Source organism: Ictalurus furcatus, chromosome 24, assembly GCF_023375685.1.
Source record: "Ictalurus furcatus strain D&B chromosome 24, Billie_1.0, whole genome shotgun sequence".
Lineage (NCBI taxonomy): Eukaryota > Metazoa > Chordata > Actinopteri > Siluriformes > Ictaluridae > Ictalurus > Ictalurus furcatus.
In genome coordinates this window covers 6,335,012-6,350,011 of record NC_071278.1, presented here as the reverse complement: position 1 = coordinate 6,350,011, position 15,000 = coordinate 6,335,012, and the positions used below count along the sequence as shown (strand labels likewise).

At 44.5% G+C, this 15,000-nt stretch overlaps 2 protein-coding genes across 4 annotated transcripts in view; both read left to right on the top strand.

The window, feature by feature from the left end:
* The window catches only part of smarcc1b (SWI/SNF related, matrix associated, actin dependent regulator of chromatin, subfamily c, member 1b), a 17,703-nt gene extending 8,888 nt beyond the window's left edge, over nt 1-8,815 (top strand). Inside the window, exons 7-28 of one of the 2 annotated variants that reach the window (XM_053613229.1) lie at nt 97-163; nt 290-365; nt 612-737; nt 836-918; nt 1,425-1,540; nt 1,673-1,732; nt 1,831-1,865; nt 1,982-2,097; nt 2,197-2,268; nt 2,556-2,669; nt 2,849-3,002; nt 3,123-3,233; nt 3,345-3,404; nt 3,507-3,765; nt 3,990-4,151; nt 5,978-6,027; nt 6,176-6,269; nt 6,391-6,524; nt 6,895-7,029; nt 7,364-7,517; nt 8,068-8,139; nt 8,305-8,815. In XM_053613229.1, coding sequence (XP_053469204.1) covers nt 97-163; nt 290-365; nt 612-737; nt 836-918; nt 1,425-1,540; nt 1,673-1,732; nt 1,831-1,865; nt 1,982-2,097; nt 2,197-2,268; nt 2,556-2,669; nt 2,849-3,002; nt 3,123-3,233; nt 3,345-3,404; nt 3,507-3,765; nt 3,990-4,151; nt 5,978-6,027; nt 6,176-6,269; nt 6,391-6,524; nt 6,895-7,029; nt 7,364-7,517; nt 8,068-8,139; nt 8,305-8,372 — 2,318 coding nt within the window. In that variant the 3' untranslated portion in view covers nt 8,373-8,815. Of the gene's footprint in view, nt 1-93; nt 164-289; nt 366-611; nt 738-835; nt 919-1,424; nt 1,541-1,672; nt 1,733-1,830; nt 1,866-1,981; nt 2,098-2,196; nt 2,269-2,555; nt 2,670-2,848; nt 3,003-3,122; nt 3,234-3,344; nt 3,405-3,506; nt 3,766-3,989; nt 4,152-5,977; nt 6,028-6,175; nt 6,270-6,390; nt 6,525-6,894; nt 7,030-7,363; nt 7,518-8,067; nt 8,140-8,304 lie in introns of both variants that reach the window. The other variant, XM_053613228.1, reaches the window with a different exon arrangement.
* A 1,935-nt stretch (nt 8,816-10,750) lies between these two features.
* cspg5b (chondroitin sulfate proteoglycan 5b) overlaps nt 10,751-15,000 on the top strand; it is an 11,045-nt gene continuing 6,795 nt past the window's right edge. For both annotated transcript variants that reach the window (XM_053613063.1, XM_053613062.1), the window contains exon 1: nt 10,751-11,332. In XM_053613063.1, coding sequence (XP_053469038.1) covers nt 11,272-11,332 — 61 coding nt within the window. In that variant the 5' untranslated portion in view covers nt 10,751-11,271. The remainder of the gene's footprint in view (nt 11,333-15,000) is intronic.

Here is a 15,000-nt window from a genome sequence, read left to right as displayed (position 1 = left end):
ATATATATATATATATATATATATATATATATATATATATATATATATATATATATATATATAAAATATTACACTTGTTTTTTTTCCCCCCAGAAGACTGGTTCAGACCTGTTATGCGGGTCAATCAACATGTGATGGTGCACTGGGGCATGTATCCAGACAGGTGAGTGTATATCGATGTATACTGTATACACACACACACACACACACACACACACACACAACATGGAAACAAAATGAAATCGTATCCCTGTAGTGTAATATAAATGTATGGGTCTTTGGCTTGTAGTTATGATACATGGCTGTCAGTCAGTGATGTTGATGTGGATCCAGAGGAAGCCCCCATTTCAGACCGACCCTGGAAGGTGAGTGAACTGAAAGTCTGAGGTTAGAATAATTCAGCATGTCTGATGTATGCTGGAACATGTTTAGGTCTCTTAGTTCTTAAGGAAATTGTAATGCTACAGCATACAGAGACCTTCTATACAGTTTCGTGGTTTAAACGGTTTGGGGACGAAGCACATATGGGTGTGATGGTCTGCCTAGTGTGCGTGTCTCTGTACATTCAACTGTACAGGTTGACTCCACTGATGATTCTGCCTTCCTTCCAGGTTCATGTTAAGTGGCTTCTTGACTCGGACATGTTCAACGAGTGGATGAACGAGGAAGACTACGAGGTGGACGACAGCAAAAGGAGCATGAGTTACCGGAGGCGCGTCTACCCCCGAGACGAGGAGGTAGCGCTTCGCCTCCCCTCTCTTTCCCCCCACCTCTCGTGTTTGTTCCTCCGCTTTTGATCTTTCAGTCATTTCCTTTTGTTTTTCTTCTACATAAGGAATGCAAGACTTCCGGGAAGAAGAGAAGACGCTCCCCCTCTCCACCCACATCCGAGTCCAGGAAGAAAGGAGGGAAAAAGGGGTGAGAAGAACACGTAGTTATGGAACAATACCCAATACTTTTGAGGATGGCAATAAATAAAGATATATTTTTATATAATTAGTGTCTTATTATTCATGTTTAATATTCACTAACTGGTCATTTTAATAGGAACATGATAGTTATACTGTGTAGGACCCCCTTGCTCTCAGAACAGTGCTGGCGTGTCCATGTTGGCCATGTGACCGCTTCACATCGTTTCTGCCGATTTTGTCAGATTCCTGTTCTTGGCTTACAGGAGTGGAACCCAGTGTGATCATCTGCTGTTGTAGCCCCTCCGCGTCATGTTTTGACGTGCTGGGTGTTCTTCCTGTTAGCTCAAACAAATCCGGCAAGGTGTTTCCACCCGCAGGACTGCTGGAGATGAGCAGCTTCTGCAGTGTGATGACCTGTGGCTCTGGACCTGTATCTGTGACTGCCTGCTTGTACACAGGTGTTCCTAATAAAGTGGGCAGTGAGTGAGTGTATGTATCGTATGTCATTTGCAGATCGTATAAGAGGCGTGGCCAGCAGGAAGAGGCGGAGCCGGAAGAAGACCTAACTAAAGACATGGAGGACCCAACACCTGTGCCTAACATGGAGGAGGTCACATTGCCTAAAAATGGTGTGGGGGTTTTTTTTTTTTTTTCTTTCCAGACCTTTCTTCCTTTTCTACAGTAATACTACTGCTAAACCTAACACTAGCTCCAACTGTCTCGTGATTAACACTGATGTTTTGCTTTCTTATTATCGACAGTGAACCTGAAGAAAGACAGCGAGAACACACCAGTGAAAGGAGGAACCATGGCTGACTTGGGTATGACCCTGTGCTGGTTTGTTTACACACGTTAGTGCTTGGCTTTATAAGACCGATCTCTTGTAATATTCCTCTTTTTTTTTATCTTCTTTTTTTAGATGACCAGGAAGACGAGTTCCTATCTGGAGTCAGGGTAAGTGGTGTACCAACTGTATCGGATCAGTAATGGTGTTTTTATGAGACATTGGTATGCTAATAGATATCTGTGTGTGTGTGTGTGTGTGTGTGTGTGTGTGTGTGTGTGTTCAGGATGAGGAGGATCAGGGACGGGAGTTTGGGCGTGGGCTGGACGGAGAGGAGAGTGCCACAGAGCAGACTCACCATATCATCATACCCAGCTACGCCTCCTGGTTCGACTACAACTGGTAAATCTTCCCCGGGGCCGTATCCCATCTAACCGCAGTGTGCACTCGAGACTGGTTTCAGTGACGGAGGTGTAACCATCAATCTGTTCTCTGTCTCAGTATTCACCGGATAGAGAGGAGAGCGCTGCCTGAGTTCTTCAACGGGAAGAACAAGTCCAAATCACCAGAGATGTGGGTCATTCACTCTCTCTTTCACACACACACACACACATATACATATAATCTATACACTCTTATCACCATCACACCCATATGTGATTCTCCAAATCCCCACAGCCACGCCCGAAAATCTAGTGGAAAGCCTTCCCAGAAGAGTGGAGGAGCTTATTATAACAGTAAAAGGGGGAATAAATCTGGAACGGGACTTCAACAAGCACGGACGGGTGTGATGGGCAGGGGTGCACGTACTTTTGCATAAACAGAAATGTACACTCTGGGTGTGTTATTAATGTTTGCAGATATTTGGCATATCGCAACTTCATGATCGACACGTATCGCCTAAACCCTCAGGAGTACTTGACCTCCACCTCCTGCAGACGAAACCTTACAGGAGACGTGTGTGCCCTTATGAGGTTAGCTGTGTGTGTGTGTGTGTGTGTGTGTGTATCAGTGATGTATATAACCTTTACCCTGACCTTGCTTTCTGGTACCAGTTGTGTGTATCTCTCTCTCTCTCTCTCTCTCTCTGTGTGTGTGTGTGTGTGTGTGTGTGTGTGTGTGTGTGTGTGTGTGTGTGTGTGTGTGTGTGTAGGGTCCATGCATTCCTGGAGCAGTGGGGTTTGATAAATTACCAGGTGGATGCTGAGAGCCGACCTCTTCCTATGGGTCCTCCACCTACACCTCACTTTAATGTTCTCACAGACAGTCCCACAGCCCTGGTCCCTCTACAGCACAGACCATTACAGGTACAGGTACACACACACACACACACACACACACAGCTTGTAGTTGTAACTGTTTGTGGCATTGTAATTGTTTTGTTATATTGTGTGTGTGTGTGTGTGTGTGTGTGTGTGTGTGTGTAGGTTTCAGCCTCTCAGCATATGCTCCATTTCCCAGAGAAGAGCAGAGAAAAGCCTTCAGACCTTCAAAACTTCGGACTACGAACCGATATTTACGCCAAGAAGCATCCCAAGGTGTGTACACACACACACACACACACACACCTTATCTGTGCTTCAGGAAGCTTTCTGTTTTGCTGAAAGCACAAGTCTAAGTAGTGTGTGTGTTTGTTACACACTCTTTAGACGAAAGGAGCGAACGCGGGACGCGAGTGGACAGAACAGGAAACCCTGTTGCTTTTGGAGGTGAGTCTGGTGACCAATAAAGTTACACTGTCCCTCAGACCAAGCAAAGGATATTTCACTGATGTGTTTCTGTCTTTCCCAATATCTCTCTCTCTCTCTCAGGCATTAGAGATGTATAAAGATGACTGGAATAAGGTCTCTGAGCATGTGGGTAGCCGCACACAGGATGAGTGTATCCTGCATTTCCTGCGCTTGCCCATAGAGGACCCGTACTTGGAGAATTCTGAAGCGTCGATGGGCCCCCTCGCCTACCAGCCTGTTCCCTTTAGCCAGTCAGGAAACCCCGTCATGAGCACCGTGGCTTTCCTCGCCTCCGTCGTGGACCCCAGAGTGGCCTCTGCTGCTGCCAAGGCAGCCCTGGGTGTGTCCCTGTGTGTCGCGGTGTGCCCCAGTGTCGCTGTGTCCGTGTGTCGCTGTGTCCCTGTGTGTCGCGCTGTGCCCCTGTGTGTCGCTGTGTCCCTGTGTCCAACCCACCATAAAAGAAATGGGGGAAAAAAAATAATATTTTACTGATCAGTGTATAAGAACTTGTCCTTGATGTATTCCTTTGCTTTTTATTTCTTTCGTTTCTCTTCTCATTCTCAGAGGAGTTCTCTCGCGTTCGAGAACAAGCTTCTCCAGAGCTACTCAATCCCCCCATCCTCAAAATCCAAGATCCTGGCCAGAGTTTAGCAGAACTTGAGCCCACCTTTGGAATGCAGTCAAGTAACACATCCGGACCCGAGGCAGACCAACTAGAAAAGACTGGTACTTTATATACACACACTATACACTGTACATGTGAACACATATATACACTATACACTGTACATGCGAACACGTGTATATACACTGTACATGCGAACACGTGTATATACACTGTACATGCGAACACGTGTATATACACTGTACATGCGAACACGTGTATATACACTGTGCATGCGAACACGTGTATACACTATACACTGTACATGCGAACATGTGTATATACACTATACACTGTACATGTGAACATGTGTATATACACTATACACTGTACATGTGAATGTGTGTGTATACACTATACACTGTACATGCGAACACGTGTGCGTGTGTGTATACACTATACACTGTACATGCCAGCACGTGTATATATACTGTACATGTGTACATACACTGTACATGCCAACACGTGTATATACACTGTACATGTGACCATGTGCATATACACTATACTCTGTTCATGTGAACATGTGTATATACACTATACATGCCAACACGTGTGTCTGTGTATATACACTATACACTGTGCATGCCAACAAGTGTGTGTGTGTATACAATATACTCTGCATGCCAACACGCGTGTGTGGGTGTGTATACACTATACACTCTACATGTGAACACGTGTGTGTGTGTGTGTGTGTGTGTGTGTGTGTGTGTGTGTGTATATACACTATTCATTGTACATGTGAACACATATAAACACTCTACACTGCACATGTAAACACGTGTGTGTGTGTGTGTGTGTGTGTGTGTGTGTGTGTGTGTTTATACACTATACTCTGTACATGCCAGCACACTCAGGCAGGCTGTACTGCAGGAAGTCACCAGTAGGGGTCAACATTAGACTCAGCATTTTTTACCCAGTAAAGACTTATTAAAATATACAGTCGGTTCAAAAACGTAAATTTTTTTGTGTAATTTAATTCGGAATGGATTAAATGTACTTTTTTAGCCAGCAATCTACTAATCACAAAGCCAAAACAAGTTTTTAGAAAACTTTCACATGTTTCTAAATTTGTATTTGGCTGCATTCATGCATACCTCAACTTTGACCAGTTCCCCATCCATGCTGGTGAGAAGCACTCCCACAGCAGGACGCTGCCACCACCATGCTTCACTGTAGGGATTGTATAGATGGCCAGTCGATGAACAGTACCTACTTTTCTCCAAAATAAATGTAGCACTTGAAGTCTAGCCACTCTATCATAAACATCTGATTGATGATGTGTTTCTGATTGATGAGTATTTTGAGACAGTTGTCCTTCCGGCAGGTTCTCCCATGTCTGTGGAGGACTTCTGAAGCTCTATTAGAGCTTGGACATTGGGTTCTGATCAAGACTCTTCTAGACCAGTTACTGAGTTTGGCTGGACAGCCAGCTCCAGGAAGGTTCCTGGGAACATTCATATCTTTTAGAAATGGTTTTATTCTCTCTCCCAGATCTATGCCTTGACACAGTTTGATTGTGGAGGTCCACAGACAGCTCCTTGCACTTCATGGCTTGGTTTCTTGTCTGACCTGTACTGTGAATTGTGGGATCTTCTACACACGGCTGTGTGCTGTTCTAAAACCATTTACCAGAATTGTTCTAGAGACACCTCAAGATGGACCAGGATGCACCTGAGCTCCATCTGGAGTGCCTTTAGTCGAGGGTCTAAATACATAGCTCAACGAGAGATTTAATTTGTTTGATTTTTAATGATGTATTATCGTGTGCAGATTTATGGACAAAATATGTGTGCATGTGTAACTGTATTACAACTGAAGGGGGTGCGAATACTTTCTGAAACCACTGTATACAAGTTGATTTAACCTTTTCTGACCTTCGTTTCAGACGGAACCCAACTGGAAAAGCTGGAGTTCAACACAGAACACCATGAAAAGGTGCGACAGCCCAGTTTCCGTACTTAAAGGAGTGTTAAAGGGTCATCTAAAACAAACGCCACAGTTAATATAATATATAATCCAAATCACTTTCTTCCTCTTTATTTCTTTCTTTCTGTCCCTTTTTCTCAATGGCTCGGTGTCTCAGCCAATGGGGGAAGTCTCTGCAGGAGAGGGAGAGCGAGTAAAGAACGAAGAAAAGGATGAGACCGAAGGGGAGAAAGGAGAGGACAGCAAAGCAGGTTTGTGTTTGCAGCACTCGCACATCATAAATATATACGATTATCATTATCATAACGTGCACCTGGTTTAATTAGCAATTTTTTTTTTTATTCCGTGTCTTCGTGTGTGTGTGTGGTGAAGAGGAAGGCATGGAAGTGGTCCAGACACAAGGGGAACATGGCGAGAGAAGAAGGAGGGCAGAACTTGAGCTGGTTGAAGCGAATATTGCTACAGCAGCTGCAGCTGCCCTGGCGTCTGCTGCCACCAAGGCCAAAGTGAGTTTGATTAAAACCAAACCTCAGACCAACCTGCATCTGTTCTACACGCGGAGCATGCATATCAGGGGAGAATTTACTGTACTCTGAGCTTCTCGGTGTTTATTAGACCATCCGATCGTCGACCGTTTCATACCTTCTCACGTGACCCTGTGGGTTTCTTCTAGGTTCTCCCATTTCCTCCTAAAAGCATGCCAATAAGTGGATTGGTTGCATTAGTCTTCACTTCACTCCCTCACGTTTGTTTGCAATCACAGCTGCAAATCTTCTGGGATATGTCTGCATCAGCTTAGCTTATTTAATCCCCTCATCTCTCTCTCTCTCTCTTTCTTTCTCTCTCTCTCTCTCTCTTTCTTCTGTGCTTTTCTAGCACTTGGCTGCTGTGGAGGAAAGGAAGATTAAGTCTCTTGTGGCTCTGCTGGTAGAGACTCAGATGAAGAAGCTGGAGATCAAGCTGAGGCATTTTGAGGAGCTGGAGACCATCATGGACCGAGAGAAAGAGGCTGTGAGTGAACACAGCACTGCAGAATTTATAAAATACACACTTAGTTATTACTTCCTGTAATAGTTGGTTCTTAAAATGTACAGTAGTGTCGGAGCGGTTCTCCGGTTGTCCCTCTAGAGTAACCTTTGAAGGTTATATGTAGGACACTATCAGAAAGGGTTCCAGGAGAAGTTAATACCCCTTACCTATCCAATGACTCCTTAAAGCACCCTTGAAGAACCGATTTTTCTAACGGTGTGGTGCTCCAGAACATTCTGTCAGCATCATGCACATTCTTCTGGTCACTGTAAGGTAATATTGGGGGGGGGTGTGTGTGTGTGTGTGTGTGTTGCAGCTGGAGCAGCAGCGTCAGCAGTTACTGTCAGAGAGGCAGAACTTCCACCTGGAGCAGGTGAAGTACGCTGAGCTAAAGGCACGCCAGCAGCTGGAACAGCAACAGGGCGGAGCCTCACAGAGCAGCGGACCTGTGTTTAACCCGCTACATCATGGTACAGTCACTTTTTATATATATATATATATATATATACATACATATACACACACATGGGTTTTTGTACATTTTCTCTCGTTTTACTACTCGCACTCAGTCTGATCATCTAAAGTCAGACGTGTCCGATCTTATCCGGAAAGGGCCGGTGCGGGTGCAAGGCTTTTGTTCCAACCTGAGCAGAAGCCACACCCGAGTCTACTGAAAGCCAAGATCAGCCCATTTTAAACAAGTGGGATTGGATAGATAAGAGATCGGAACGAAAAGCTGCACCCACGCCCGGCCCTTTGCGGATAAGATTGGACACGCCTGATCTAAGTGAAGTGTGTGTGTGTGTGTCCCAAATGAATGAATAAATAAATAAATAAAGCAGAACACAAATCCAGCCACAAGCACCAATGATCGGGGTCCAAGCGTGACTCTGTAAATACATATAAATTATTTATTTGTTTATTTTTAAATCTTCTAGACAGGTTAGACGAAGCAGGCGGTTTGATATTGCTGTGTGTTTGAGAGCAGTGTACAGGTTGATGTGTTGGCTGTGTTGTCAGGTCGGACAGTGGGCAGTGGAGGGGCAGGGCAGGTGATGGGCTCGCAGCACACCGGTGCTCCTAATGGCACATGTGAGTAACTACACCTCTGTATCTCATCCTCTCTTCCAATCCCTCACTTCAGTTCTTCTTACAGTGTGTGTGTGTGTGTGTGTGTGTGTGTGTGTGTCCCCTCAGTTGTTGTATATAGTGACACATGCAGGATGTTTAGTTAGTTTTTCTTTGTACTGTATGCAGACCCGACTCCGCCCTCCTCCCAGTCTGAAGGGGCCACGCCTGTTCCCCGGCCCCCGATGGACAGCTGAAGTCGCATGGTTTTCGAGGAGCGATCTCCTGCCTGCGTATCTGATTACAGACGGTGTAACCACGCCGGTCCACCAAGCTATCAGTCATATCTCACACAGCTCCGTTCCCCAGTGGACACGTCAGAACTTCTAGTCGTCTGTACATGGTGTTTTAATGCTACAGTAAATTTAAACCGTCCCACGTGTCGCGTTTTGGCCAGCGCTAAATGTTTGTAGCTTGGTTTTGTATTGAATGACATCCAGCACTCATGCCAATAAATCTTTTTTTTTTTTAATAAAACTATTGAGTTGTCTCACACTTTTCATTTACTTTTACTCTGTTTACCTGATGCTTTCATCCAAACTGGCTTACAGTTAAGCTCTTAAGGATTAAGGACTCATCTCAATCTTCAGATCAGTAGCCCAAAGCCTTAACCACTGAACTGGTGCTTGAAAGTTTGTGAACCCTTTAGAATTGTCTATATTTCTGCATAAATATGACTTCAAACATCATCAGATTTTCACACACGTCCAAAAAGTAGATAAAGAGAACACAATTAAACAAATGAGACAAAAATATTATACTTGGTCATTTATTTGTTGAGTAAAATGATCCAGTATTACATATCTGTGAGGGGCAAAAGTATGTGCACCTCTAGGATTAGCAGTTAATTTGAAGGTGAAATTAGAGTCAGCCATTTTCAGTTGATGGGATGATACTCAGGTGTGAGTGAGCGCCCTGTTTTATTCAAAGATCTATCAGAGTCTGGTCTTCACTACACGTGTTTGTGGAAGTGTATCATGGCACGAACAAAGGAGATTTCTGAGGACCTTAGAAAAAGAGTTGTTGAAGCTCATAATGGTAGAAAAGGTCACAAAACCATCTCTAAAGCTTTTGGACTCCACCAATCCACAGTCAGACAGATTGTGTACAAATGGAGGAATTGCAAGACCATTGTTCCCCTCCCCAGGAGTGGAGACCAACAAAGATCACTCCAAAAACAAACTGTGTAATCGTCCGCGAGGTCACAAAGGAACTCAGGATAACTTCAAACCAACTAAAGACCTCTCACATTGGCTAATGTTAATGATCATGAGTCCACCATCAGGAGAACACTGAACAACAGTAGTGTGCATGGCAGGGTTGCAAGGAGAAAGCCACTGCTCTCCAAAAAGAACATTGCTGCCTTTCTGCAGTTTGCTAAAGATCACGTGGACAAGCCAGAAGGCTAATGGTTTTGTGGATGGATGAGACCAAAAAAAAATTATATTTTGGTTTAAGTGAGAAGTGTTATGTTTGGAGAAAGGAAAACACTGCATTCCAGCATAAGAACCTTCTTTCATCTGTGAAACATGGTGGTGGTAGTATCAGGGTTTGGGTCTGTTGTTCTACCAAAGAACAATTAAAGAAGAATAAAGTTTATGTTCTGGAATGTCCAAGTCAATGTCCTGACCTTAATCCAGTAGAAATGTTGTGGAAGAACCTGAAGCAAGCAGTTCATGTGAGGAAACCCACCAACATCCCAGAGTTGAAGCTGTTCTGTACTGAGGAACGGGATAAAATTCCTCCAAGTCGATGTGCAGGACTGATCAACAGTTACCCCAAACGTTTATCTGCAGTTATTACTGCACAAGGAGCTCACACCAGATACTGAAAGCAAAGGTGCACATACTTTCACTCACAGATATGTATGATTGGATCATTTTCCTCAATAAATAAACGACCAAGTGTAATATTTTTGATTCACTGAATTCTCTTTATCTACTTTTAGGACTTGTGTGAAACTCTGATGATGTTTTAGGTCACATTTATGCAGTTATATAGAACATTCTAAAGGGTTCAAGCACCACTGCACTTTTATTTGAGTCACTCCTAGCCTTGCTGTTAATTAGGAGTGTGTTTATTTGCTTATCTTATTTTAGCTCATTTTTACAGTAGCATGAGGTGATAGAAGATCCCGGGACAGAAGGACAGAAGGCTCTCCAATCACATGACTTTATAACTGATCGCGTTTTCTGAACTGATCAGGGTTTCTTCATCGAGGTGAACAGACTCGGTATGGGAGAGAAGTTTCAGATTAAATCAAGACCTAAAGAAATAAATAAACAAACCAGTATCTCGTGTTCACAGTGCTATTGATCGGAGAGTAAAACCGGACTCACGCGCTGGGAACGCGCGCGGTCTTTGTTCGCGCGCGCACGTGTGTGGCATGGAATTAAACCTCAAATCCCAGAGCGCGCGCGTCCCATTGGTCAGACTCAGTGCACAGGGTGGAGAAGACTTCACTCCGCACACTGAGCTCACAGGCGCTTGGGATACAGCCGGAGTCTCTCCAGTCTCTCTCCACCAGCCTCCATCAGAGCCTCCATCAGCACGCTGTGGATTAGTTCTCTTTCTTCTACAACCCGCACATTTCTCTCTCCAGGACTCTACTCAGAGTTTACTAGAAGAAGGGAGAGGTGATGTGAAACGATGAGACTGTAAGGAGATAACCAGGCGAGAAGAGAGAGAGAGAGAGAGAGAGAGAGAGAGAGAGAGATGGAGGAAAGGGAACAGGTCTGACTGACAGCAGAAGGATAGTTATCATTGTGACAGTGAGAAAAGAGTGAGATACTGCGTGTTACTGCGTGTTATTGTGGTGTGTGTGGTGTTAGTGTGTGTTAGTGTGTGTATAGTGTTAGTGTACAGTGTGTTAGTGTATAGTGTGTTATTGTATAGGGTGTTAGTGGATAGTGTTACTGTAGTGTGTTAGTCTACAGTGTGTTAGTGTAGTGTGTTAGTGTGTTAGTGTATAGTGTATTAGTGCATAGTGTATAGTGTTAGTGTAGTGTGTTAGTGTTATTGTATAGTGTGTTAGTGTAGTGTGTGTTAGTGTGTGTTAGTGTTGGTGTATAGTGTACTGTTCAGCTGTGTGAGAAAATGACCTGCAGGAGCTTCATGACTCTTCTGCTGTTCCAGATGTTCACCTCCTACACACACGGTGAGATACCCTACACACACCTCTGTATCACTTCACACTCTTTCTAACCCACACCACCTTAATCTGTCTGTCTCTCACACTGACACGCAGATACACCCAGACTGGTTGGTTTGTTGGTTTGTTTGTTTGTTTGTTGGTTTGTTTGTTTGTTTGTTTACTGAGAGAAAACTTTATGTTGAGTTGTGTGGAATTGTTTGTTGTTTGTGTCGGATTCGCGAACGTTTCAGAAACACTGATTTTCGCTGTAGCCACGCCCACAAAACTCCATACAAGGTGAAGCGCGCAGGCAGCCAGGAGCGCGGGAACGAGCGATCAGGGTAAAGACCGAAAAACAGAAGCGGACGCCATTTTGACTCGCTTCCATACCAGTGAACATATAATACTAGATCATCAATAACCACGAACTGACCTTAAGTGAATTATAAATGAGTCATTTTCAGCAGGAATTGCTATTTACAACATTAGTAACGTCTTGGCTGTATATTTAAATCCATTCGATGTAGGCTTGTTCTGAATTTCGCACAGAAGCTCCAATTAAAACACACCCAGCGTGCGCGAGAATGATTTATCGCTCGGAAATACGCCAAAGGAGCGTAATTTACTCTCGAACTATTGTGACTTCGCTCTCAAAATCCTGCGTTTTTTCTTTTTTTAAAAAACCTGTTGTCGTAGATCTCGGCCCATCTCCTGGGGCTCGACGCAGCGGACCAATCTGCCACTGAGCTTTCCGAACAGCGGACGCCGTCAGTGAGGATTAGTGTCGGAGCGTTAGCGTTAGCGCTGTGTGTAGCCCGGCCGTCTGGACCGCTGAATGTGGGCTGATGGGATTCGAAGGCAACCTGTTGGACACGCCCGAGCGCTGTGCACCCGCTGAGCACGCGCTGCAGTCGGTGGAAACATGCGGACACTGGAACGCTGCGCTTCCTTTATTACGGTAGTCTGATGGCGTGAGCATGTAGGGAGGGTTAGAGCAGATCGAGGCATTTGGGAAGTTGGCATGGTTTTCCAGCAGGTCTGGCCTCACAGTGTGTGTGTGTGTGTGTGTGTGTGTGTGTGTGTGTGTGTGTCCGGTCTCACTCATGCCAGCGTCCCTGCCTGCAGCTCTCACGACCCTGTTTAGAACAGACTGTATTATACCAGCACACGTAGCTTCACGTTAGCTTCACGTTAACTCCAGCCATGTTGTTTGCATCACCGTACATGAAGTACATAAGCGTTCTGTTAAACATGGACGTGTTCACTGTGTAGCTGGATTTCACGTGTTTGCTGTAACAAGGCCGCGATCGTTGCTGCGTCTGTGCTGGCGGTTCTTGTAAAGATGTTTCAGTCTAAAACCCGGTTTCCTCTGCTAGGAGGTTCAAACGTTGACATAGGTAGAGCTTTCAAACGTCATAAACCACAAGGCCTGGTCGAAGAAAGCATGATACACCATGATTGGCAAAGACTTGGATGAACTCATAAACCAGGAAGTTGACTGGGAAGTGTGTTAGAGGTCTCTAGACCTCTCTAGAGTCCAGGTGAATGTGACGTCTACTGACACGGTGGGGACGAAATGCCCGTGTCGCAGATCTCCACGTGCGCAAAGCATCCAGAATATTAAAGAGTTTAGTTTTTTCACCCCTCCGAAACAACAACCCCCTGTCTTTCTCAGTCTGTCTCTCGCAGCATCCTCCTGTGTTTACTAATCAGGGAACAGAAACCCCTCTCGGTGCCTCGGCGACCGTCATTAAGGAGAACGAGAATGTTCTCATATGTTCTCCCTCGTCTTCCTCGATCACGCCATCAGCGGACGTGTTCAGTGTAACGTGGGCAGTAAACACCCTGTCCCTCGATCCCTCGTTCTCTCAGTGTTGCTATATACAAAAGAAAAGTTTCAGCTCAGAATCAGTTGATATGACATTACTCATGTGAGATCTTTTTGTCCTGGGACACGGTCCGTTTAACCAACGCACTAGTAAAATAATAATAAGAAGAAGAAGGAAGAAGAGGATTTAGCGTGACAGTATTGAGAGATAGTGTGCAGAGAAGCACACACTCGCTAATCCTCATTCGCACCGCGGTTTGAGGCGAGATGGTGGGAAGCACGCAAATGAATAGGAGAGGGAGGGGGAGGGGGGGGCATGAAATGAAACGAGAGGCGAGGACAGAAGAGGCTCTGTTCCACAAAGCTTTTCAGATGGGAAGCACTTTCTATTGCTCCTTGGAAACCAGTATGTGTGTGTGTGTGTGTGTGTGTGTGTGTGTGTGTGTGTGTGTGTGTGACTGAATAAGACTACAGACTCCCTGAAGCATCTTTGTTTTACACTGTCCATCACTCTGATGGAGTGAAAAAGACTCAGAGACAAGCCCCCCCCCCCCCCATTCCCTCCATCTATTTATCTGTCTATCTCTATATAACTATACCATAATAGTTTTCTTTTTTTAATTACATAACATAACAGAAGCTGAGCATGGACAGATCTGGATGGGTTTGGACTGAAATATTCACGACGAGTTTGTTTTATTGGCAGATATTGTGTAACAATTCAACTCTGAAATTAGGTGTTGTTGTTTGTTTTTGTTTTGTCTTTTAAATCTCGAAATAGGTTTATTAATCTTATATTGATTTATGGTAATCTTATAAATAAAGTTCGCTATATTTAAGATATTTCCACAGTACGCATGTCTAGCTTTTCTCCATTGTGAAGGATGACAGGAAAGTTATTTATTTGCAACCTCAAATTCATTCCCCAGGGAAACAAGAAACTCTACTGCTTAGACAAAGAGATGCGATGATGATGATGATGATGATGATGATATTAATCATCTTCTTTATGTATAGACAGAACTGGCGCAACCTAGCGTGAGATATAGGCTAAGAGACACGTGTGTGTGTGTGTGTGTGTTTATCTGTAAGTAGGACAACATGATAGCGCATTGACGTTAAGCCGTGTGACTGTCCCAACATAACAAAAAATCAATTAGGCCATTGTGTGGCTGATGGGCTTCCTGATGAATGTATGTACGTGTGTGTGTGTGTGTGTGTGTGTGTGTTCAAGCTGTCCAAATTCTCAGACTAGAGCCTGTAATCCTGCTCTGTACATTAGTAAGTCAGAGCTCCTAATAATGCAGACACAAGCTGCTTTAGGAAAAGAAACCGGGAGCCTCACACACCACGGGCCCCAATTAAGCAGATTTGACGCTGTGTGTGTGCGTGTGTGTGTGTGTGTGTGTGTGTGTGTGTGTGTGCACGCTGTTGACTTCACTAGACCCAGTCTGTTCAGTGTCTTCTGGTCTTTTCCTGTGTTTCTGAGCTGCAGACGTGCTGAATATGCAGTAGTCGTTGATAATCGGGCCATAACGAGGACAGTTCACAATCGCTGGGCTTCATGAAAGAGTAGCGAGAAGAAAGACGTTACTGGCGAAAAAAAACAAAACATCATTATTATTATTTTGAAATCCAATTTGGTGACGCAGTAAATATGTTGGGAAAAGGTTCTCTGGTCTGAGAAGGCACAGAGAGCACCTGAGAACACCGTCCCCACGGTGAAGCACGGTGGTGGTAGCATCTAGTGGCGCATTGAAAAAAATAAGATGCTAGTAGTAAAGCTTCAGTACTTAGAATGGAGTTAGCTGGGCTTTAAACAGAGACGTGGGGAGGGGGTTAGCTGAGCTTCTCTGCCTACCAG